This window comes from Perognathus longimembris, chromosome 17 (genome assembly GCF_023159225.1).
Source record: "Perognathus longimembris pacificus isolate PPM17 chromosome 17, ASM2315922v1, whole genome shotgun sequence".
In the NCBI taxonomy this organism is placed as follows: domain Eukaryota; kingdom Metazoa; phylum Chordata; class Mammalia; order Rodentia; family Heteromyidae; genus Perognathus; species Perognathus longimembris.
In genome coordinates this window covers 10,805,251-10,831,357 of record NC_063177.1, presented here as the reverse complement: position 1 = coordinate 10,831,357, position 26,107 = coordinate 10,805,251, and the positions used below count along the sequence as shown (strand labels likewise).

The 26,107-nt window shown below is 46.5% G+C and overlaps 1 protein-coding gene across 1 annotated transcript in view; it reads right to left on the bottom strand.

Moving 5' to 3' along the window:
* Positions 1-18,689, bottom strand: part of Trpv1 (transient receptor potential cation channel subfamily V member 1) — a 34,888-nt gene extending 16,199 nt beyond the window's left edge. The window contains exons 1-9 of the mRNA XM_048366987.1: positions 18,462-18,689; positions 9,685-10,001; positions 8,948-9,114; positions 8,645-8,797; positions 8,042-8,182; positions 7,650-7,948; positions 6,507-6,686; positions 2,662-2,820; positions 631-726 (exon numbers count right to left, since the gene is read on the bottom strand). Of these exons, the coding sequence (XP_048222944.1) occupies positions 631-726; positions 2,662-2,820; positions 6,507-6,686; positions 7,650-7,948; positions 8,042-8,182; positions 8,645-8,797; positions 8,948-9,114; positions 9,685-9,968 (1,479 nt within the window). The 5' untranslated portion in view covers positions 9,969-10,001; positions 18,462-18,689. The remainder of the gene's footprint in view (positions 1-630; positions 727-2,661; positions 2,821-6,506; positions 6,687-7,649; positions 7,949-8,041; positions 8,183-8,644; positions 8,798-8,947; positions 9,115-9,684; positions 10,002-18,461) is intronic.
* Positions 18,690-26,107: the final 7,418 nt, after the last annotated feature.

Genomic DNA, 26,107 nt, shown 5'->3' with positions numbered 1-26,107 from the left:
AAATCTTTTGCCTTTTCCAGAGAAGACTGGCCAAGGAGTATACACACAAGAATATTTAGTTAAAAGAAAATGATGCCTAATATACAGATACATTTCCTTTATTGTTCTGAGCCCTAACAGAATCTTTGACGAATTAAACTACTAGTCCTGATTTTATCATTTAACCACTCCTGCAATTAACTGTTACTTTCACTAAGAGGCGCTCAGTAGGGCTGGGAATATGGCCTAGTGGCAAGAGTGCTTGCCTCGTATACATGAAGCCCTGGGTTCCATTCCCCAGCACCACATATATAGAAAATGACCAGAAGTGGTGCTGTGGCTCAAGTGGCAGAGTGCTAGCCTTGAGCAAAAGGAAACCAGGGACAGCACTCAGGCCCTGAGTCCAAGGCCCAGGACTGGCAAAAAAAAAAGAGGCACTCAGTGGAAACCCGTGACTGTTCTCATGTGTGACCAGCCTGGACCCCTGGGCATGTGCTGGGCAGTCCCCTGCCCCAGCCCAGAACACCTCCAATGCAGCTGTTTATCTTTCAACTCAAGTAGGACCATTATGTGCCTCTTGGAAGCAGATCCCTCGGCTCTTTTGTCTCCTTTCTATAATCATGGAAACTCATAGCATGAAGGCATACTCACACCTCGGAAAAAGAAGTAGACTCCCCCGGATACAGACAGAATCTCTCCAGTGACTCGGAAATAGTCTCCAACGGTGTTTTTCATTTCATAAGGAGGCTATACGTTAGAAGGTGAGGGTGGGGTTGGAAGAATGGGGGGGAATGATGAGAGGAGTGAATTGATCAAGATGCATTATACTCATAAATTTTTAGGTTGAATTAAAACCCCTTTGCACACTACTTAAAAATAATTTTTGCGTGTCAGTTGTGGGGCTGGGACGCAGGGCCAGGATCCTGTCCCTGAGCTCTTTTTGCTCAAGGCTAGTGCTCTACCACTTTGAGCCACAGCACCACTTTCAGTTTTTGAGTGGTTAATTGGAGATAAGTCTCACAGGGACTTTTATGCCGAGGCTGACTTTGAACTGTGATCCTCAGCTCTCAGCCTCCTGAGTAGCTAGGATTACAAGTGTGAGCCACCAGCTTCTGTAAAAGCTCTGCTCCCTGCCTTGCATACCCCTCATGATTAGTCAGACACTTCCTGAATGATCATGCCTCAGATTTGCGGTAGTATTCCTCCTAGTGATCAGGAAATACTCCTTTTTGGTTTCTGAAACTACTATGCAAAGTATAGCTACAAGGAAACTTCCTGAAGTATACTCCCACCAGTTCCTCTTTTTTTTCCTTCTGCTGTCTTTTGTTAATGTTCTCTAACGCCTACATCTATATCTAAACTCCACTATCACCTCTACTGCCTCCCTTCTCTGCTACTGCACCGTAATGCTTCAATCCATCTCCCATTTTGGGTCTGTCTTCATCTCTCTCAGATAGCTGATAGAGTGTACCCAGCCCCTTTAATAAGTGGGTACAGCTCAGGCAAGATTTCACTTCCAGGAAGAGCCCATGAAAGAACTAAAACAGGCCAAAGCCACCAATAACAGCATCTCCAGATTCATTGAACAGGCATGACAGGATTTATCCTTGGATCCTCCTGCATGGATTATCCAAAGACTCACCGCCCTCCTCCCCTGACACAGTCTTCTGGCCCCCATCTGCATCAACTGACCCCCTTTCCATGGATACACCGGGATTGGATTCATCCCACCTTTCCTCTATTACTGTAATGATAAGATTATGCCTTCAGACATGTGCTGTCATTCTACATCTGTCATTCTAGCTACTCAAGAGGCTGCGATCTGAGGATCAAGATTCAAAGCCAGTCTGAGCAGACAAATCCATGAGACTCTTATCTCCAATTAACCAACAAAACCCAGAAATATTGGTGTGGCTCACATGATAGAGCACCACCCTTGAACATAAAGCAAAGTGAGAGCACAGGGCCTTGAGTTCAAATACCAGTAACAACCTCATCTCCCCTTCTCCCCCCACCCCCCACCATGCCACCACAAGATCACTTCACTTTAAAAATCAGGGAGGGGGCTGGGAATGTGACTTCACGGTAGAGTGCTTGCCTTGCATGCATGAAGCCCTGGGTTCAATTCCTCAGCACCACATAAACAGAAAAGGCCAGAAGTGGCACTGTGGCTCAAGTGGTAGAGTATGAGCCTTGAGCAAAAAGAAGCCAGGGACAGTGCTCAGGCTCTGAGTTCAAGCCCCAGGACTGGGCAAAAAAAAAAAAATCAGGGAGGGCATGCAAGAGCCACCCCATGTCTTTAGTAACCACATCTGTCTTCTTTTCTTTTAATTCTCATTCAATCAGAACTCACACCACATGATCCTGCAGACAGACGCCCTGATTCCTACATTATTTTTTAACTGAGTGCTTCCTATCCTGTACTCAAAGACTTTGCGACACACAAGTTGAAGGAGGGAGGCCAAGACTGGACATTGAGTGCAACCCCAAGACAACCAGAGAGGAGGAATGCTGAATCCAGGGCAGTGAGGGGGTCCAGGGGCTCCTTTCTCCTCTCAGGCTGAGCAGCAGAATCTGGGCCTAGAATCTGGCAGACAGTATCTTACAGGAGTATTCCATCCAGTGGATACCCATGAGCCCCCTCCCCGCCACCCTACCCAAGGCCCAACAATCCAGTCGCACCAAGCCATGAACAGGCCTGTAGTAGGCAGCCGTGGTAAAGACGATCATATACAGACAGTAGATGAAGAAGTTGAAATAGAAGATACGCTTGACAAATCTATCCCATTTGTCCTGCAAGAGTCGGTTCAGGGGCTCCACCAGGAGCATGTCATGGCGATTCTAAGGGAACAAAAAGAAGTACTAGTCATTCCCCACCCAGAAGCTGCCTCATTTACTCAGAGCAGCCTCACAGTCTCCTCATACCATGTACACATGTCTCCTCAGTCCACCAAACAGCTGAGGGGCACTGAGCATCAGAACCAGTAGGCAGCCAAGACCTGGGGCATTAGCTCTGGCTCTGAGTGACCCCCCCTTGGTCTCAGGGTCCTTGTAGGGACAGTGTGAATTGGGGAGACCTGGACAAACCCTAATTGCTCACCTAAGCACCCATCGCATTGCCCAACATCCTATGTCCATTAGTAACTCACTTTAGGGAGCTCTCATCCTTATTACTCCCACAATAACGGGAAGAAGCTGGCTCCCAGTGTAGCAGCGCCCAGAGGGCCTGAGGGCAGGCAAGAAAGAGCCTCTAGAGTCCTCACTTCTCACATTTGCATCCCTGGGTCCGGCTGAGGTGGCGATCACCTAATCAGGAGATTTAAAGGGTCTTGAAAGGCCTTTCCCCAAGAAGGGGACCAGTGACATCCACTGTCATCGCAAGTATGCTTTAGGCAAAAGTTTCATTTCCAGGGACTTTGTTTAGGTCCAAGTGACCCTGATCAATGTAGTGATCTCTACCAGTTGCCCAGTTCTTAACATCCTGAGCACCCGAACGCAATCCCTACTCCTGGCCCCAAAGAGCCTTTGGAGACACAAAGATGTCAGTGATGGCCATTTTATATCTGCATAGCCACTTTGGGAACTCTTGTGTCTAGACTCTGAGTCGGAGGCTAGATTCAGTGTAACAGCCTAGGTACACAATAGGGCAAAGTGGCCAATCCTAGACCCTTTCTTATGTCCTGCCAGTGATGGCAGGCTGCAGTATGTGGCACTGAGCCTTCACTGAGAATGGCTTCCTTACACCTACACAAAAACAAATTCCACATAAAGTGCCAAAAATAAAATACATGTAAAGGAAGTAAAAGAAAATAAAGGATAAATGTGTGACTTGCAATGGAAAAGGCAGAGTGAGGAGTAAGGCACAGAAGCTATAAAAGCAAAAGATTAAGCAGCCTGACCCTGTTGAAATGAAAACCTTTTATAAGTAAATGATATAATGAGTGGAATTAAAAGGCAAGAGAGACTAGGAGAGAGAAAAAACATCTTGGCAACATGAGCAAGCAATAGAGAAAAGATTGATTCATTCTCAAGTAAGAGCATCTACAGCTGAATGCTGGTGTCTTATACCTATAATCCTGGCTGTTCAGGAGGCTGAGTTCTGAGGATCATTATTTGGGACCAGCCCTAGTAGGGAAGTCCTTCCTAATAGGGATGTCTTATCTCCAATGAACCAGGAAAAGGCTGGAAGTAGCCCAAGTGGTAGTGCTACCCTTAAGCAGAAAAAGCTAAGGTGTAGTGTCCAGGTACGCGCACGCTATTAGTGGTAGATTGATTCCACAGCTATTAAAATGTTAAGAAAAGCTGGGCATGGTGGTACATGACGTGAATCTTAGAACTTGGGAGGCTGAAAAAGGAAGATCAATAATTCTAGAACAATCTGGGCTATGGGATGATTTGGAGGCTAACATGAGCTATACAGTGAGATCATGCCTTAAAACAAATCAACAAAAACCTAAATGCAGCTGAGCGCTGCCAAGAGCTGACAGCCCTCAGGAGGTTGAGATCTGAGGATCTCAGAAGAAATGAGAATGCAAATAGGCAATTGTCCAAAGAAAGGTTAATGAATGAATAAAAAAAGTCTCTGCCTCAAACTAATAAAAAAAAAATATCCTATAATCTCAGTTCTTGGGAGACTGATGCAGAAGGATCACAAGTTTGAAGCTAGCCAGGGCTATAGACTCGGTCCAAAAAAGAAAGAAGAAGGAAGGGAAAGAAGGAAAGAGAGGGATGCTGGGAAGAAGGAGAATGGAAGGAAGGAGGGAAGGAAGGAAGGAGGGAAGGAGGGAAGGAAGGAGGGAAGGAAGGAAGGAGGGAAGGAGGGAAAGAAGGAGGAAAGGAAGGAGGGAAGAAAGGAAGGAAGGAAGGAAGGAAGGAAGGAAGGAAGGAAGGAAGGAAGGAAGGAAGGAAGGAAGGAAACTTAGACATGAATGAGATAGCACTTTTCTCTCTGTGGATTTAATCCAGATTTTAAAAGAAAAAAGTGATATAAAATTACTTAAAACACCTTTCCCCCTGATAGCTATAAAACTGCCCTTGCTGCAGACCTTGCTGAATCTGAATCATCTCCCACTCATTCCCTCTTCCAAATATACCCTGCAGTTGTAAAAGAAATAACCTGTGAATTGAGGGCCCTACCATTTGTTGACATGTCTCCTAAAAATAGATGCTTCCCTATAACTCAACCCTGTTCTCATCCTGCCCCTCCTGGAGACAAACTATCCCAAGACCCCTGCCCTGCCTGACTTCACTCTCTCTGCCTAATGAAAGGATTCTTTGGTTGTAGGAGAGTGCCCAGTGTCTCCCTGGTCTGGCGGGAAGACTCCAGAGCCCCTCTTAGGCTTTTATCTAAAATAAAAATCTGTTGATCTATTAAGTTCGTTTTCTGACCCTTCTTTATCCTGATACCCTCATGATCAGTTTCCTTACAAAAAGGTTAATAATATTCAGGTTGGCAAAAATGCAGGTAGTTATGTACCCACTGGTCTTAGATTGATTCAGCAGCTATTAAAATGTTAAACTGGGCATGGTGGTGCATGTCATGAATCCCAGCACATGGGAGGCTGAAACAGGAAGATCAGTAATTCTAGGACAACCTAGGCTACAGGATGATTTGCAGGCTAACATCAGCTATACAGTGAGATCATGTCTCAAAACAGATAAACAAACAAAAACCTAAATGCAGTTGGACACTGGTAGTTCATGCCAAGGGATGACAGCCCTCAGGAGGCTGAGATCTAAGGATCAGGGTTCAAAGCAATCCTGGGCAGAAAAGTTTGTGAGATTCTTATCTCAAATAAACTATTCAGAAAAAGCTGGAAGTAGAGGTGTGGCTCAAGTGGTAGAACACCAGACGAGCAGAAAAAGCCAGGCAAGAGAACAAGATCTTAATCCAAGCCCCAGTGGGCATGCATGCACATGCACATGCACACATACACACACAACTGAAATAAGTATATTTGTGATGGTTGTAATTCCAAGTATCTTTCATTTAAAAACCCTTAAACGTATACCAAATAGCCTGCAGCATGGTAGTAGTAAGAACCTGCAAATTACTGGAATGTCCTGTGGTCATTTCTCAGCCCATGATGGAATATTATGCAACAATATTTTTAATGAGAGGGATCCCATTGCACTAATATAAAACTGTCTACAAGGCATGCCATTAGGTAAAAAGGGCTATTTGTTCTACATTGTGTATAGTATGATTCCCATTTATGTAAACAAAATGAAACTTTCATATGGTACAAAATGCAACTTTTTATATGATACAAAAGGAGGGTTTGTCTATGTACTTCTGCAATGTTCCAGTTTTTATGAGGCAATAATCCTCTGTTGTTTGCCTGCTTAAGAAAAACATCCCATGGGAATAGAGGGGGCGAGGAGACTTCAGGGCCTAGGCTTTGGGCAGTGGGATTTTAGTGGTATGAGGTCAGGGAAAGCTGAATGAAGCAGGGGCTAGGTGGAGCAATGTGGGCTGCCCTTGGAATCCCTTCCGCCCCTGGCCACATCTCAACCCTGATACTCACAGGGGTCTCACTGCTGCTGTAGGCAATCACCTCCAGCACTGAGTTCTTCTCACAGGTGTCAATGCAGGACAGGTCATAGAGTGAGGAATGCACAGGCCCGTAGGCCCACTCAGTAAACTTCCTGGACAGGTGCCGGCACTCAGGTTCATGGATCTCTCTTTGGAGAATATAGGCCAAGACCTGAAGCAGGTACAACAGTCCTCAGAGGTCAGTTAGGGGCCCAGCCATGGGCTACATGCCCATGCAAGCCCCAAGGTCTCAGCTTCTCTGCCCTGCCAGTCCCATTGGGGATTCCAGGATCCCCACTAGCCTCCACCTGCTCTTGCCCACTATCAAGATCCACACCTTCCTACTGCCTCTAACCCTCCTAGCTGCAGCCCTATTGTGCCCACTGCATCTGGCCCCTAGTCTTTCCATCCCCCAGTGACATCTTAGGAAGCGTCAAGCCAAAAGGAAACAAACAAAATCCAAAAAGTAAAGCCAAGTTCCCTAAGAGGCCTGGACAAGTTTCCAGGATCCCTTGGTACTAAGAAACTTCCCTCCCCTGCAATTCTAGCAGCCCTAACCCCCTGGCCCCCAGCAGCCTTCCATGGCCTAACATCCACAGGCCCTGGACTTGGCCTCATTATCCCAAACTATACCCTGAGGACCTTCCTTGTTCCCCAGAACTCCTTCTCCTTGGAAAAAAATACCAGTAGCGGGCTGGGAATATGGCCTAGTGGCAAGAGTGCTCGCCTCGTATATATGAAACCCTGAGTTCGATTCCCCAGCACCACATATATAGAAAATGGCCAGAAGTGGCGCTGTGGCTCAAGTGGCAGAGTGCTAGCCTTGAGCAAAAAGAAGCCAGGGACAGTGCTCAGGCCCTGAATCCAAGGCCCAGGACTGGCAAAAAACAAACAAACAAAAACCACCAGTAGCCTCTTCTAGCTCACCCTAGGCTCCATTGACCCCACCCTAAGCCCACACCCATCACGCAATAGTAGGTCTGCCCTGCTGGCTTCTGGTCCGTGCTTACAAGTCCTCTGACTTACTCTAACAAGCAATATGGGTTTGCTGCAATGAGAGTCTTGCACACAAATCCTCCCTCATACTACCCTCATGGCATGGTGCCTTTAGTTCAGGGCTGAGACCCCTCTTTACCCCAATCTTCCCACTGCTAGCAGCCAGAGCCAGTGGTGTGAGCCCCTTCTTGTTTGTGAGCTCTTCCAACTTCAGTGTGGGGTGGAGCTTGGCCCCCAGAATCAGAATCTCATTGTACATGCTCGTCACAAACTTGGTGTTGTCAGCTGTGTTGTCAGCCACCTCCACCAGGGCATGCAGAACTGTGTTGCCAACTGAGTCCCTGGCACTGATGTCTGCCGGCTGCCAGGAGTTCTGCAGCAGAAACTTCACGATGGCCAGCTGGTTGGTACATGCAGCCAGGGAGAGGGGAAGCTCACCTGCAGTCAACAGTGGGCCCCAGGAATGAGATGGACTGGTCCCTGCACCACTATCCCTCCAGCTCCTTCATTTCTGTCAAATGGTCTCCCTACCAAAGTAGAAGCCAGGTCGTCCTTTGGTCTTCTTAAAGAAGTCCCCATTGGCGGCTGCCTGGACATCTGCTCCATTCTCCACCAGGAGGGTCACCAGTGCCATGTTCCGTCTCTCGATGGCGATGTGCAGTGCAGTCTGGCCTACACAGGAGGTACATTATTTGCTCTATGATCACAGTCCCGTGGGGACCAGGACAGATGCACACAAGGTAGGGCTCTGGTTGGATAGCAGTTGGTAGAACCAATCAACAGGTACCTGGATAGGCTGTACTGCAGGGAGGCCATGTCAGGGACCCCAGAGGGGTCTAGGAAGGATGGGGGTACAAACTCCCCAAAACAGGAGACCACAGGGAGAGGAGAGGAAATTTCCCAGGGCCAAGAACATGTAGTAGAGAGGTCAGAAGTTCTGACTTCCAGGAATAGGGGGATAGCAGAAACTGCAGGAGGAGACTACAGGTGAGGAAAGCAGGGATCAGAGCCAGGAGAAACCAACACCATAGCTGGACAAGCAGTAAAGACTACAGAGGAAATGTGGAGGCCCTTGGCTTCCCCCTCGGTTTCAGGTATGCTGTGGGCTGTCACGCTAACTCTACCACTGCTCACCCTTATAGTAGCTGTCTGTGTAGCTGGCATTGACAAACTCATCAAGGCTGTCTGTCTGCTGGGCAATGTCCAGGAGCAAAGAGATGGTGTCATTCTGCCCATTGTGTAAGTTGAGCATGGCTTTCAGTAAACAGGTCTTCCCTGTCTCAGGGTCTGAAAGACAGAGAGAATCAGAGACAGCCAAACAGGTTGAGCATGGCTTTCAGTAGACAGGTCTTCCCTGTCTCAGGGTCTGAAAGACAGAGAGAGAATCAGAGACAGCCAAACAGAGTCCTCTCAGGCTATCATGCTCCCAATGCCCACCTTTGAACTCGTTGTCAGTGAGGCGCTTCTTGCTCTTCTGCAGGAAGGGCAGCAGGCTCTCCAACTCCTGGCAGTTACTCTGAGCCACAGCGTCGAAGATGCTCCTGCGGTCATAGAGCTTAAGGGGCTTCTCCACACCAGTGGGGACTGGGTCCTGGAATGATTGCCTGGGGGCAACAATCTACAGACATAATCTCTTCCCATGCCCTGGCCTCCCCCCTGAGGACTTGGAAACTTATCATGACTAACGCTGAGGCAAACCATGGCACAAAGGAGACCCCTCTGGTGAGGTAACCTTTCCAGGAGACCACTGAAATAGGACCAGGGAGCATACATGTCTCCTCCCTACCTGTGGGCATCAGCCCCACTAGCCCTCCTTCTGAGGCTGAGAAGGCGGGAGTTGGGAAGGAGCTGGGGCAAGGGTTGACAAAACCCCTGCTGAATGGAAAGGCTTCCTCTCGTACTGTCCAAAAATTGGCTGCCCTGCTGCCCTTCCTGTCCTGATTCAGAAGAGGAAGGAGAGCTTGTGGGCTTCCCACCGGAACTGTCTGTCCTCTCTGACTTCTGGCCTTGAAGCATTAGAAGGGCTTGGGGCTGATGACGAGTCTATACACCTGCCTTCGGTGATGGTGTGCCCCACAAGGTTCCATGAATACAAATGCGAGGCAAGACCATCTCTGAAGTCTCCCCAGGCCCCTGCACTATAACCTGTGGCCTAGAGTGGCCCCCAGACTTACCTGACGCAGGCAGGACCATCACCAGGCCTGAGGATGGTGGCAGCAGAGCTGACTGTGATGGTTGGGCAAGAGTCCAGCTTGCCTTCCTTGTAAGAGCAATCCATAGGCAATGCCTCCCCCAACTCACCCTTCCCGAAAAGACGGGTATGGCTCTTGACTGTGGAGATGTGGGGCTTGGCTGGAGGTGGTTTGCAGTTGGGGTCTCCATTTGGGGGTTCTTGGTAGGAGTCCTCTTGGGGTGGGCCCTCAGACTCCCTTGAGTCTAAGCTAGCCCATTTCTTCATCCTTACCAGATCCTCTGTGGCTCAAACTGCAACCTATAGGCAGCCATAGAGATGGAGTTTGTTCCTAGCTTGAGGACTATACATTCTTAGCCCTGATCTCTTTGGCTGAGTCCCTATAAAACCCCAAAAGTTCAACCTATGCTGCCCTTCACCTCAAACCTAATGCTTTCATGATCATATTTCTCACCCTTGTGGTTTAAAATATATGATACTAGCTCCATTAGTAAGGATTGGGGTCAGTAGGCTCTGAGGCTGGGTTTAACAAGACCTCAGCCTCTGGAATTCTCTGTCCTCAGACATCTTATCTACAGAAAAGCTGAGCACCTCTCTGCTTCCCTCCCCAACCCCTCCCCAGGTGCTTCTGAGGGAGTGGTCTTCACCAGTTGCATCTGGAAAAGATGAGGTACTGAGGATGGCTAAGCCCCAAAGAGAAGGAATGGGCAATCTGTATCCCAGAACAAGATGACACCCCTCTGCAATCTGCACTACACAACCCTCCTATGCAGTGCACATGACTCAGATCTTCTACCTCCATCTCAGTCATGAGTGTCTTTCAGGCATACTGGCCTATACTTTCAGGTATGCAGCTGGCTACTAGGATGGCTGCATCCGACTAAAGTCAGGTGCTGCTGTTCTTTTCCACTCCCTCCCTAACCTCATCTCCCACATTTCCCTTCACCTACCGAGCATCCTATTTTTTAGTACCCAGGGCTACCCTATTGCAGGGGCCTTTGCTTCCATGATGCTTCTACCTAGGGTATTTCCCCCCTCCTCCCCCTGTCTAAGTCCTCCCAGTTCTCTTATGCCTCCTCCTCTCAGGATGCAGCCCTGATAACTCACCTCACGAAGCCCCCCTCACCCCTGCACCAGCCGTGACCCCACTCTGCTCCTGCATGGCCAAGCTTGCTGTCCAGCCATCCTGATAGCCCACCTTGTACAATTTCTATCTGTCCCTAGCAAGTTTTAATCTAGCAATTGTGTCTATTAATTTTGATCTCTCTCAAGCTTTTGTAAACTCCCCGTAGACAGGATTTTTCCTGACCCACCTCTCTGAAAACACTGTGCTGGTCTCCACTGGAGAAATGGGAACAGGACCTAGACTTTCTGCATGTTCATTTAGTTAGGGAGATTAAGTTCCAGTAGTGTCTGGACCCTGGAAAACAGCCACTGAAAAAGTAGAAGCTTCTCAAGTCCTGTGTTTTCAAGGGAAAGTTCAAGCGGTGAAAATCCAGAGCACATGGCAAGGCCAGGGTAATAAATCAACTATGGTCTGATGTTCCGAGCCATGGACAGGGGCAGACTGCTGAGCAGTGGTCTTCTCACCTACCCCTATACATCCTCTCCTGTCCACTCACAAAGGCCTAGATGCTTCTGACCCTGGGATGGGTGGGTGGATGTGTTATACCAGCCACAGAAAGTCCCACATTCATTTCCACCCCCCCTCCCCATTCAATCCACCTGTCACATTCCTTTAGGGAGAGGGTGGGAGAAGATGGGACCAGGAGCAGCTGGAGAAGAGGAAGTCAAAGGGCCAAGAGGACAGGAAGCAGGCTGGACTGTAGGCCTTGAAGACAAACAGAATGTGGATATGGACCATAGGAAGTACTAAGTAGCTTCAGAAGCATGCAGACCACAAGTGAATCTGTGCTTTCAGAAGATAGTGTCCTGTCCTAACGTGGAGAGCCTGTTGTTTCAAAGGCACAGCAGGGATGGGTGTGTGGCTCAATGGTAGAGCATGTGCTTCACATGCATGAGGCCCTGGATTCCATCCCCAGCATATCTCTCTCTCTCTCTCTCTCTCTCTCTCACACACACACACACACACACACGTAAATAAACGGCACAGGAGGTAAATGAGAATAAGTGAGCATGCTATTCACATGTGATATGAGCATTTGGTACGCAAAACACAAACACCATGCCAAGCAATGTAACTGTATTCCCTTAATTTTTTTTGTAGTACTGGGGTTTGAACTCAGGGCCTCTAGCTTGCTAAGCAAGCTCTTGTAAACCACACAGCCAGACTTGCATTCACTTAATTCTCCTCAATTCTCATAATATCTTCAAGAGGCAACTGTTTCCTAGATGTAGAAGCTGTGGCCCAGAGAGGCGTGTGACTTGTCCAAGTCACACAGTAAGAGGAAGAACTTAGATCTAGTCCCAAGCAGGCTGGCCCATGGGGCATCTCTAATAGTTAGTTGTCTCCGGAAGGCTCAAGATCTTTCTCAAATGTTAAATTTGATCCCAGACTCCATAGTAGAGCCTGGGGATTGATTAGACTAGGCACTTCCACCTCTGGGACCAGACCTAAAGTACCCTCCTGAACCACCAAGAATCTCAAGCTCAAAACCCAAAAATAAAATCACACATAAAGTTCAGGCCACTTTCTATACCTTACTCTCCCTGAGATATCTGTGCTCACTCCTTGGGGAAGGCTGGCTACACAATCAAGAATAAATAAGTCCCTTGCTAGCAGCTTGCAGAACCTAAAGAAGAGAGTGCCTGCTGGAAGGATTCTTCCTGTCCTCTGTTGGGAGCTTTGCCTCTTTGTCCAACTGATCTAGGTACCATCTATCAATTAACCCACAAACCCTGACTTGGTACTCTACATGCTATACCCAAAATCCTACTGGAAATCAAGCTTCTTCCAGAGTTAGGGTGAGACAGATGCTGAGGCCATTTGCTATAAGAGGAGAGAGGAGTATGACAGGATAGTTTGTTACTGCCAGACCTGGGATATCCCATACTCACAAATCCCACAGTGACATACCTGTCACACAGTAACATTTTACAGTGATCAGAGGAATTTCCAACCATGTTTTAGGCAGATATCTGCTAATTATAGGGTTCTGGTTTATGCTAGATTCACAAACTCATCAAGATACATTAAGCTCTGAAAAACTGCACACAAAAATCTGGATTGACTTAGTCCATCTTCACCTCCTGGGAGGGGGGGGTGCCTTCTTTCTTCCCAGCCCGTGGGTTATCCTGTGTGGTCCTGCTCACCTCTCCGCTTGGAGACTCCATCCCTGCAGGACCTGGGAATGCCTCCCTCCCACGCCTGTGGCTTTGAGAGCCCAACCCCACCCTTGCCATCCCCTCATCCAACCTGAGCACCCCATTAGGAAAGGCAGGTAAATGGGGGCTTCCCGAGTAAGGAGCCAAGAACAGAGGAGCACAGCCAAAAATGGAGCGATCACAGCCAAGGCAAGAGCCCAGCATTGCTGCTGCCCAGCCCTCAGCCTCTCCTCTGAGTGGAGATGGCAGTGAATTGAAAAGTTCCCACCTCAGGAGCCACTCAACCTCCTGGCCTCTGGGGCCAGAGCAAAGACCATGAATATGGAAAACAAGCAGTACTGTCATTTACCCGGTGCTCATGGTGAGCCAAGCTAAGTGCAGAGCCATGTCGCCTGGGCCTCACAACCCCTGAAGCAGCCACTGCTGCCATGCTAGTGAAACCTCAGTGTCCAAGTGAAGTGCCCAGAGTTGCATAGCTGGCAAGTGGACAGTTAATGCTCACAATGCCATTCTAAGAACTAACATCTGCTCTGATACCAAACAAACAAGCTGATGAAGGACTTACCAGCCAGATGTGTGCACACCTCAGACCTGGGGGGTCCCAGTGAGCTCAGAGCAGCTGTTCTTAAAGGAAGAGTAAGGCTGGTGTGGGAGGAGAGAGGCCTCCCTGCCTCCCTTGGTGAGGGTCCTTGCCCCGCCCTGGGCCGTGCTGGGGGGCTGGGCAGTGGGCACATGCTGGTACGCAGGAAACATTTCCACCAACGGTAGCAGCTGCTGTTTCCACGGTTCCAATTCCCAGAGGCTCTCAAAGCTTTTCCCATCATTTTTGCCCTTTTTTTTTTTTCAGAAACCACTTAGCCACTGCCCCTCCTCCAGCTATGCCAAGGCCACAGGGCACTTAGTCGCCAGCAGCATGAATTATCTCAAGCTGAGCCTCAGATCTCAGAAAAGGAGGATGCTCAGCCTCCCAGACCCAGCTCTCCTACACCTGGAAGTCTGAAGAGTCCCAGCCAGAGATGTCAAGTCCAGCATCCTAAAGCCACCCTGCTTTCAAAGTGAAGGAGTGGGACCCATCGTGTTACCTCCCACAGTGTCCTGGACTGGAATTCAGGGACCTCCCGGGAGGCCCAGTACAACTCTGACCTCGTTCTTGCCTCTCTTGGGCCTCTGGTTTCCTGTGAATGCAAACCTTGGATGGAGGGTGGGTTGGGGTGATTCTAGGCCTGCCAGGTCCTCACTTTCCCCAACTAAGGTTATTTAGTGGACCACAAAACAGAAAATGATGAGTATAACATGACATGGCAAATTGAAACTCTTTGTACACTACTTAAAGGTAATTTTTAAAAAGGAAATGATGAGTATCGATTTTCTCCCCTAGAACCACCCTCAATGCACAGGAGACCAGGCCATTCAGCACATACAGTGGGTAAATAAAACTGGGGGTTAATCCTTTCCCAAACCTATCTGAGAACAGCCATGGTCTCTCTGAATATTCACAAATGCACTCTGGAGAAGCAGCCCAACAAACCTGACAGGACTTCAATAAGCCACAGGTTGGACCCGCCAGAAATAAGCAGGCTGTGCAAGAAAGCCATTGTCACCCCTCCAGGGGCAGCTGAAAGCTACTAAGGCGTGGGTAACTCCCTCATGAGTTCAGTGACAGCCCAGTCAAAGTTATCAAGACTTAGCCTGGTGCGAGAGGCTCACACCTATCATCTTCACTATTCTAGAGGCTGAGACCTGATAATTGAGAATTGAAGCCAGCCCATGCAGGACTGGGCTAGCCTCTGGCAACTGCCCTTCTACTTTCTGACTTTATGAATTTGACATCTATGTATATCCTAGTAGCAGAATCGTATAGTTATTTGTCTTTTACAAACTGCCTTTCTTCACTTCCCATTATGTCCTCATTCATGTGGTAGCATGTGTCAAACCTCCCTACTTTTAAGGCTGAGAGGCTTATCTTCACTTTACTAAAAAGCCAGAGATGGAGGTGTGGCTCAAGAGGTAGAGCTCAAGCCTTAAGCAGAAAAGATAAGGCACATTCCCATGCTCTGAGTTCAAGCCCCAGTACCAACACACACACACACACACACACACACACACACACACACACACACACACACACACACACACGCTAGTGAGACCCTGTGTCTAAAATAAAGTAAAATAAAAATGGCTGGAGGCATAGCTCAAGTGAGAGTGCTTGCCTGGCAAGCTTGAGGCCCTGGATTAAACCCCTAGGAATCACAAAGAAAAACTGAGCGTAACCATTCCCATTGATTCTGTAGAACAGTTCATAATGAGCTTTCCTAAATCCATTCTCCCAGGCCCTACAACAACCCTAGACAGTGGGTGGACAGAAACTGTCACACCCATTTTACAGGTGAGAAATCTGTGGCACTAAGAAATTAGGCAAGTGTCCAGGCCACACTGCAGGTCTGGGTGTGAGAGCCAGGGTCCAGATACCATGCCATGCCACACTCCTTGCTTAGACCCTTGCTTCTGTTACATGTGCCATTTTAGCTTCAATTGATGTTTTCAAACCCATACCTGTAGTCCTGGTTACTCAAGAGGCTGCGATCTCAGGATTGAGGTTCAAAGCCAATCCAGATAACTCCTTGAGACTCTTATCTCCAATTAACCATGTGGAGCTGTGGCTCAAGTGGCAAAGCACCAGTCTTGAACACAAAAGCTAAGGGACAGCTCCCAGGGTGAGTTCACACCCCAGTACTGGCACAAAAAATAATCATTGTTTTGTATTAATTGTACTTGTATATATACACATATTTTTTAAAAACTAGATTTTACCACCTTAAATTTTGTTTTGCCAGTCCTGGGGTTGAACTCAGGCCCTGGGCACTGTCCCTGAGCCTGTTTGTACTCAAGGCTGGTGCTCTACTATTTGAGCCACATTGCCACTTCTGGCTTTTTATTTTTGAGTAGTTTATTGGAGATAAGAGTCGAACTGTGATCCTCAGATCTCAGCCTCCTGAGTAGTGAGGATTACAGGTATGAGCCACTAGTGCCCACCAACTTAAAATTTTTAAGCACACAGTTCAGTAGCATTAATTTTTACATTCACCACTATCCATCTCCAGAACTTATTCTTCTCAAATTAAAACTGTGTCTCTATTAAACTACAATTTCCCACTCTTCATTGCCCCAGCTGCTGGTTACTCCAATTCTACTGTCTTTATGAATTCAACAATCGAAGTACCTCCTGTGTGCAGAATCACATAGTATTTGTCTTTTGGAATTGGCTTTCTTCACTTAGCACGAAGTCCTCAAGGTTCATCCATGTTGCAGCATGTGTCAAGCCTCCTCCCTTTTAAGGCTGGACAACATTCCATGGTACATGGACACCATGGTCAGTTTATCCATTCATTGGTCGATGACACCTGGGTTGCTCCCACCTGTTGGCCATGGTGACTAATGCTGCTGTGAACACAGGTGTGTACATATTTATCCCTGCCCCTGCCTTTTGATTCTTTTGGGCATCCTGTCTGCCCAGAGTAGAATCTATAATATATAAAAGAATTGCTGACACCAGATGGCAGGACCTTACAGCATGGGAACAGTAGAAATGAGATGAAATCACATATTAGGAACAAGAAAGGACAGAGTCCTTTGTTGGTTTTCAGCCTGTGCTGGCTGACTGCAGGTCAGACTGAAAGGATATAGTAGTGGTCAGACAAGGAATCCAGTTGCTGCTTACTGGGCGGGGGGGGGGGGGGGGGGGGGTGATTGGAAGAAGAACCAGAGCGTTTATTGATTTTTTTCAGGGTGGCCTGAGGTTGGGTAATTTGGTTATGAGCACAGTTTCAAAAATTATTTCCTTCTTATGCTTGAGCATCCTGGCCCTCTACCTGGGTTCATTTTAGTCACCTATCGGGTATCAAGTGAAGTATTAGACATCTTTGGGGTTCAAGTGAGGAGTTTATTGTTGTTGTTGTTGTGCCAGTACTGAGGCTTGAACTCAGAGCCTGGGATTTTCCCCGTAGCTTTGGGCTTTTTTGCTCATGGCAGACACACTACCACTTAGGCCACAGCTACACTTCTAGCTTTTTTTCTGGTTAGAGATTAGAGCCTCTTATCTTTATCCTTAATCTCAGCTTCCTGAGTAGCTAGGATTACAGGCAAGAGCCACCTGTCTCCTTGTTCTGGGCCCTACCTGCTTCATCAGCAACACTGATCCCTCAATCCCTCTTGTGATCATTTCCCTTCCAACTACATGGGCCAAAACAATGACCAACAAAGGGCTAGGTGGCACTTCTCCTTAGTATCCACGGTGATTTTTTGCCTCCAGTAAAATAGCACAGCTGGGCACGGGTGGCTTACACCTGTTATCCTAGCTATTCAAGAGGCTGAGATCTAAGGATTGCAGTTAGAAGCCAGGCAGCAAATGTGAGATTCTTGTCTCTAATAAACTACTCAAAAAAAAAAAAAAAAGCCAGTAGGGGCGCTGTGGCTCAAGTGGTAGAGCACTCACCTTGAGGAAAAGAAGCTCAGGGACAGTGCCCAGGTCCTGAGTTCAAGCCCCAGAACTGGGGAAGAAAAGAAAAAAAAGCACATAAAACCCAATGCAGGGGCTGGGAATATGGCCTAGTGGCAAGAGTGCTTGCCTCGTATACATGAAGCCCTGGGTTCGATTCTGCAGCACCATATATATAGAAAACAGCCAGAAGTGGCACTGTGGCTCAAGTGGCAGAGTGCTAGCCTTGAGCAAAAAGAAGCCAGGGACAGTGCTCAGGCCCTGAGTCTAAGGCCCAGGACTGGCAAAAAAAAAGCATCCCCTATAACAAAGCCTTAGGTGCTAATAGTCAAATCTACTTGGCCTTGGGCATGATCCACCATCCTGGTCTTCCTTCTCCTCTGGCGGTTCCCTCTCTGTTTCCATGGCTGCAGTTCTGGTAAATGCAGGAACACCCAAGTACCCACCCAGTCATCTCTCTAAACGCTACCACCGATACCCTCCAAGAAACCCTCCTCCCAGGATACTTCTGACAACTCTAACCCAGAGACTTCTTCCAGGAGTCCAATGCAATCTTTTCTCTGTGCTTCCTCCCTCATTTTCAAAATTTTCAGATGAAAACAGCAAAGCCCTTTCCTTGGCAGTTAAATTCCTCTTCCATACACATTCAGCTCCCCCAGAGCAATCCCTGGCTGTGGAGGAACAAACTTTCCTTTAGCCACCAAATTCCATGTATTCTGTCTTATCTGGGCTATATGCCTCACATCCATCCCTCCTTTGACTTCTCCATCCCCTTCTCACTCAATGATCACACATGCCTCCTGTCCCTGGCACAGACTTCTCCATCTCCAACTCCTGAGGAACAGTCCTAAAGTGTCATCCGGTCATAAACCCCGGCCTCTCAGTGGTCCCCCATTGCTAAAGACCTCGGCCCCAAAATTTACACCTTGATCTCCTAGCCCTTCTCCATCCCTGGGCTCCCTTTTCCCAGCCATACTCACCACAACTACTTCCATACTCTTCCACTGCCATCTTCTGCCTAATCTTCTCATACCATCTATCCCATCAACTTGCTTAGCTCAACTTCAGGTGCCAAGCAGGACCTGTAAATACCAGGATTCTACCATGTGAGTCCACCTTCTCCAAATGACCTCCCTTGTCATGGGCAGGGCAGAAAGTTCCACCTCCAAACTCTACAGCCAGCTCAGCTTCACTTCCTACTTCCTAGGGCAAGTGTAATCACAATGGCAGCAGCAACAATGGCCATGAATATTTACTGAGCACAAGGAATGTGCCAGGTTGGGATTGGCACTTTATACACACCATGTCATTGGATTCACATAATTTTCATGAATACTATTTTATCACATCTTCGAGATATGAAAATGGAATGTTTGACAGGCTATGTGACCTTCCCAAAGACAGGGATGACTGCACTGGTGTCCTTGGGCACTTCCTAATGCTTGAACTGAGATTTTGCTTCTCTAATTTTTATTATCATACATTGCACATCCTAAATGGCTGAGACAAGAGAAGCTGTTGTGGCACTTATCCTTCTTTGAATCTACCCCTGTGCCTTGCTTTATGCTATAAGCAGAAAGTATCTATTGGTGTGGCTTTATTTGAACAGCACCTGTGCTGCTGAGTGATTCTTCTGCAACTCACAACACAGTACAGGAACAAGCCCTACAGCTGGGCATATCAGCAATCTGGGCAGTTTTCTGGTTTGGGGAGTCATAATTGGAACATGGTGTTCTTGGATCTGTTATAATATATGAATGAAATCTTTTAGAAATCAGTCATTTTTTTTCTTTTGTCAGTACTGAGGTTTTAACTCAAGGTCTTCTGTCTGTTAGGCTGAAGCTCTGTCAGTTGAGCCATGTATCCAGCCCTTTTTGCTTTGTGTTTGTGTACTAGAGCTCAACTCAAGGCCGCATTTTCACTCATGGCTTGGCACTCTACTGATACTGAAATACTAAAAAACCTAGATCAGATCCATTGACTCTATGGTCTCAAAGAATGAGTCCATGAACACACAGAGAAGTAAAATAGTAAAGATTTATTTTTTTATATTTTATTTTTGTCACTGAAATGATTGCTTTTTTTTAAATTTTTATTATCAAACTGATATACAGAGAGGTTACAGTTTCATATGTTAGGCACTGGATACATTTCTTATACTGTTTGTTACCTCGTTCCTCATTCCCCCCCCCTCCTCCCCCTTTCCCTTTCCCCCCATGAGGTGTTCAGTTCACTTACACCAAACAGTTTTGCAAGTATTGCTTTTGTAGTTGTCTTTTTTTACCCTGTGTCTCTCGATTTTGGTATTCTCTTTCAATTTCCTAATTCTAATACCAGTATAGGTGGTTTCCAGTATACTCAGATAAAATTACAGAGATAGTATAGATACAACCACAGGAAGGTGACACAAGAACATCATCAATAGTAGAAGCTACAGATACACATGGGACGTTGAAAGTAGTTACAACTGTGATATAACAATCGTTTCCATAACATGGAGTTCATTTCACTTAGCTTCATCTTATGTGTTCATAAGGGTATAGCTATTGGGCTCTTGTGATCCTCTGCTGTGACTTGCCTAAACCTGTACTAATTATTTCCAATAAGGGAGACCATAGAGTCCATGTTTCTTTGGGTCTGGCTCACATCACTTAGTATAATTTTTTCCAAGTCATTCCATTTCCTTACAAATGGGGCAATGTCATTCTTTCTGATAGAGGCATAAAATTCCATTGTGTATATGTACCACATTTTCCTGATCCATTCGTCTACTGAGGGGCATCTGGGTTGGTTCCAGATTCTAACTATGACAAATTGCGCTGCGATGAACATTGTTGTGCTGGTGGCTTTACTGTGATTTTGTTTGTGGTCTTTTGGATAGATACCCAAAAGTGGGGCTGCTGGGTCATAGGGGAGTTCTATATTTGGCCTTCTGAGGAATCTCCATACTGCTTGCCAGAGTGGCTGAACAAGTTTACATTCCCAACAACAATGAAGTAGGGTTCCCTTTTGGCTACATCCCCTCCAACAATTGTTATTGTTAGTTTTCTTGATATATGGCATTCTTATTGGGGTGAGATGGAATCTCAATGTTGTTTTGATTTGCATTTCTTTTATGGCCAGTGATGTAGAGCACTTTTTCATATGTCTCTTGGCCATTCTCATTTCCTCATCAGAGAAGTCTCTTTTTAAGTCTTTAGCCCACTTGATGAGGGGGCTATTGGTTCTTTGCAGTTTTGTTTTGGAGGAAGGTAATTTTTTTAGTTCTGCATATATTTTAGATATGAGGCCTTTGTCCATTGAGTGTCCGGTAAAGATCTTCTCCCAGTCTGTGGGCTTTCTGTTTATCTTGCGAGCTATGTCCTTTGCCGTGCAGAAGCTCTGCAGGTTGATGCAGTCCCATTTGTCCAACCTTTCTTTGATTTGTAGCCTTTCTGGGTCTTTGGTAAGGAAGTTCCGTCCTGTGCCAAGGAGCCCAAGTGTTTCTCCTACTCCTTCCTTTAGTGTTTTCAGGGTGTCTGTTTTGATTTCGAGGTCTTTAATCCATTTGGAATTGATTTGGGTGCAGGGTGATATATAAGGATCTAGTTTTAGTTTGTTGCATGTGTTGAACCAGTTTTGCCGGCACCATTTGTTAAGGAGGCTATCTCTCTTCCAAACTATTGTTTTAGCTCCTTTATCAAAGATTAAGTAGGAGTAGTTCTGTGGGTTCATTTCTGGGTCTTCAATTCTGTTCCATTGGTCTTCAGGCCTGTTCCAGTGCCAATACCAAGCTGTTTTTATTACTATAGCTTTATAATACAGCTTGAAGTTGGGTATTGTAATTCCTCCAGCACTGTTCTTTCTGCTTAGGATTGTTTTTGCTATTCCCAGTCTTTTATTGTTCCATATGAATTTCTGGATTGCTTCCTCTATTTCATTAAAAAAATGGTGTTGGGATATTAATGGGTATTGCATTGAATTTGTAAATAGCCTTTGGCGATATTGCCATTTTGATTATATTAATCCTCCCAATCCAGGAGCTTGGGAGGTTTTTCCATTTCCTTAGTTCTGACTTAATTTCATTTTTCAAGCTTTTAAAGTTCTCATCAAAGAGGTCTTTCATTCTTTGATTAAGGTTATTCCTAGGTATTTTATGTTTTTTGGGGCTATTGCAAAAAGAGTTGCTTTCCTGATTTCAGCCTCGGTCTTCGGGTCGTTAGCATAGAGAAAGGCCGTTGATTTTTTGAGGGTTTATTTTATATCCTGCAACTTTGCCAAAGTTTTGGATCAGCTCAAGTAGCTTGGGGGTAGAGTCTATGGGGTTCTTTAGGTATAGGATCATGTCATCTGCGAAGAGAGAAAGTTTAACTTCATCTTTTCCTATTTGGATCCCCTTTATATTTTCTTCTTGCCTAATTGCTCTGGCTAGGAATTCTAGTACTATGTTGAAGAGCAGGGGAGAGAGTGGACATCCCTGCCTTGTTCCTGATGTTAAAGGGAATGGCTTTAGTTTTTCACCATTTAGAGTTATGCTTGCTGTTGGTTTGTCATAAACTGCCTTGATTATATTCAGGAATGTTCCCTGGAATCCCAGTTTTTCCAGGGCTTTTAGCATAAATGGGTGCTGGATTTTATCAAATGCTTTTTCCGCATCCAGAGATAAAACCATGTGGTTCTTTTTTACCTTGCTCCGGTTGATGTGGTGGATTACATTAATTGACTAATAGCAAAGATTTAATGAAGAAAAAGATAAAACAGAGCTAGATAAGAAGTGTTCCAAGAAAGCTCACTCCCTGGGGCACATCGTAGAGCTGTTAATATATTTTTAGAAGGAGGCTATGTGGTCCTCAAGATCACTGAACCTGTGGGCCATATCAGTCCTCAGACCCACTCAGGGGCTCCACACACCCACACAAGCTCTCCATACATTCTTTTTTTGTTGTTTTTGTTTTTGTTTTTCTCCATACATTCTTTAGCCCCTCTGATTGGGTGCCTGTTGTGGAGCACATCTCTGGGGTCCAAACAGCCCATCGTTTACATGCAGGTTTCCTAGAGATAATAGGCTGTGATGTGATGGCCTGGGGCTTACACACATCACTGCCAAAGGCCATGGAGATGCGATATGTAGAGGGGTGCAAACAAGAGTGCTCAAGGGATACAGAAATTCTAGGAGGGAGGGGCAACCCTCTCTGTCTCTCTTTCTCTCTCTCTCTCTTTCTCACTACCTCTTGGGCCACACCTCCATTTTCAGCTTTTTACTGGTCAATTGGAGATAAGAGTCTGCCTGTGCTGACATCAGACCTCAATCTTCCTATCTCAGCTTCCTGAATAGCTGGTATTATAGGTATTATTTTTCAGATAAAGCCTTGCTTTTTCTCAGCCAGCCTCAAGCTACCATTCTTTTTTTTTTTTTTTTTTTTTTTTTTTGGCCAGGCCTGGGGCTTGAACTCAGGGCCTGAGCACTGTTTCTGGCTTCTTTTTGCTCAAGGCTAGCACTCTGCCAACTTGAGCCACAGCGCCATTTCTGGCCTTTTCTATATATGTGGTGCTGAGGAATCGAACCTAGGGCTTCATGTATACAAGGCAAGCACTCTTGCCACTAGGCCATATTCCCAGCCCTCAAGCCACCATTCTTGTACCTGTGCCTCACAAATAGCTAGGATCACAAGCATGGTCCACATTCAACTTGTTGGTTAAAATAGTCTCTCAATCTCTACCTCTGATTGGCCACCGTGCCCAACCTGTCAATCATATTCAAATGTTCACTTCGGAGTGGGTATTTTTCTAAGCTCCTGGCCAATGGGGATAAGAGGCAGTGCAGAAAAGCTCAACAGGTTGTTCAGCCAAAGCAAATATGGCAGATGCTAAAGCCAAAAAGGTCGCCAAAGACCACAGCTTTCTCTTTAAGTGCTATGACTAGAGTGCAACTCAATTGAGTTCTTGATCTTATGTGGATGTTCAAAGGGGTTTCAACATGTCTGTTTATCTCTATGTCCATAAAAGCCTGATTACTAACATTAGGGATAAACAGTGTGACATCTCAGGGGAGCCTGGCAGGCATATGTGTCGGCCCCAGCCTGAGAAGAACCCTTAGGGAGTATCTGCTCAAGGATAGTAACTACTCTACACTTCCCATCTTGGCTTGCTAAATTTTGTATTGAGAAGTAACTTCCTGACTTTTATATCTCATTTCTCAAATTTTTAAATGGCTTCAAGGGGTCTCAGATCCAGGTGTCAATCAGTAAACCTGGAGGATAACTATTTCCCATTTCATTTCACCTATTCATGTGTGTTAGCAAGTGCTCACATCAGTGTAAAAGACTAAGTCATACAGAAGACACCAGGAGATGGAGCTGGCCATTTGAGCTAAGGGGAATCAGAAATCTGGAGCCCTGTCTACAGAACTGTGTCTTGGGCAGAGACCAGGAACAAGAGGGAGGAGGGAGGCCACAAGGGTAGGGTGGATAGTGAATGGATAAGGATTTAAGAAGCCCAGCTGTGCCAAATGCCAGCTCTATGAACCTTCCTGGCAGCCACACCTCTAAGGCTGCTTTATCCATACAGCAGGCAACAGCACCTGCCCTGCCTGCTTTGCAGGGCTTTTCTGGGGATTAGTAAGGATACTGGGTGTGAAAGCACTCTGGGATCTGGTAAAGTCCCAGGCAGGCAGGATTATTGTTCTTAGAACCACATCTGCTGATTTCTGAGCTGTATCCGGCCATTAGCTGGAGGTTGTGACTAATTGTTTTTTAACGAAAAAAATAAAACAATATTTGCTTAATGTCTCATGAGTCAGGCAAGCAAGTATCTCTATAATGAGAATAGCTTGCAGTCACAGGAGTTGGCCTGGTCATCTACTCCTGGCTGAGACAAGAGGTCGGGTGAGACCCTGGCCTCCAGCAGTAATGCAATCAGGTAAGGAAGAGGGTTTCACCCCCAGGGCACCTGAGATGGGTGAAAAGAGGGCAGCTGCACAGGCTGGCTGATACTAGGCAGTGGGGCACATGCATCTATCTCATCAGGTGTCCAGTGCCAACAGCCAGTGTTGATCAAGGTGCAAGATTTTAGCTGTAACTGATAGCCAATGTCATATATGCCACCAGACTCCTGCGTTGGACAGATGACCTTTGAGCAGGGCTGGTGCCCGGGTAGATAATTCTGCTTTGTGGAGAGGATGTCTAAACACAAACAGCAAGTTATGTGGTAGGGAAATGGAAAAGAGAACAGCTAACAGGGACATTGTCCTCAAGGAGCTTTCAGTCCACTTGAAAACAAAAACAGAGAATGTAAAAGCCACATCATCACCATGTGGATACTGTTTAAGGTCAAAGACAGGTGTGTGGCAGGGGAACGGAGCCAGCTGGATAGGCTGGCGTTCAAGTCTCTGCCTGGGGAAGGCCAAGTTGCACTTCTCTCTCAGGGCCATTTTATAGCATCCTCTATTAGGCTTCTGCATCCCAAAGCACCAACCACATTCTACTGATTTCAGGAGCCATGCAAGCCCTTCAGCCTGGCAACCAAGACCCTCATAGTCTGCCAACACTTATAACCTCAGCTCCTATAACCTCTTTCATTGGCTCTCTGACTCTTACTCCAGATAATGTGCCCCACCCTAGGCATGCCAACACTAATTGAAACACATTCACTTAGGCCAGCACCTCTGCCTAGAATGTCAGAAAGTAGCTCTAGGGGTTGTAGTCTCAGATAAATTACTTAATTTTTTGTGTGTCAGTTTCCCCCATCTGTGAAATGGAGACCAAATGAATAAAGATCAAATGAGTTCAGATAAGTAGAGCTTAGATTGGTTCCCACTATACAGTATGTACTTAGAAGCATGCAGTCACTAGACTGATACTCTCCAAGGTTTGGTTGGATGTTATTTGTAAAGAATGAATCCATTCCTCCTGGGAATGTGGGTGACTAATGCAGTATTTTCTGCATATTCCTGACTGGGCAGGAATATGCTGCCCATGTTGACATCCCTACAGGGCCCAGAGCATCCTAAAGTCTTTCTGTGGTTTGAAGGTCAATCTTGCAATGCTTTCAAAAAAGGGCCACTATCATAGCATCTATTCCCCACCTCCCAAAGGACCACAGGCTCTGGCAGGCCTAGTTTTGTTTTTTTTAATTTATTTTTTTGGCCAGTCCTGGGGCTTGAACTCGGGGCCTGAGCACTGTCCCTGGCTTCTTTTTGCTCAAGGCTAGCACTCTGCCAACTTGAGCCACAGCGCCATTTCTGGCCTTTCTATATATGTGGTGCTGAGGAATCAAACCTAGGGCTTCATGTATGCAAGGCAAGCACACTTGCCACTAGGCCATATTCCTAGCCCCAGGCCTACCTTTGAAGCACCCCACACCCATGACTTTGGGAAGCATTCAGGTTGTCTCTATAAACATTTAACAAATTATGATTGTTTGAAGTCCTGATATAAATTTCCCTAATGATTCTGGCTACATTTCAGATAGTGACTAAAGTTCATTTTTCCAAGATCCTAATCCCTTTGGACATACACCTCTCAGCTCTCAGCTCTGGGAAGGGTGCATGCTACAGTCCAGCATGGTGATGTGGACCCTCATAGGCTATGCTGTAGAAAAGCCTCCTCCATGCTCACAAGTGGGTGCAGACCACTCGGGCAGTAGAATC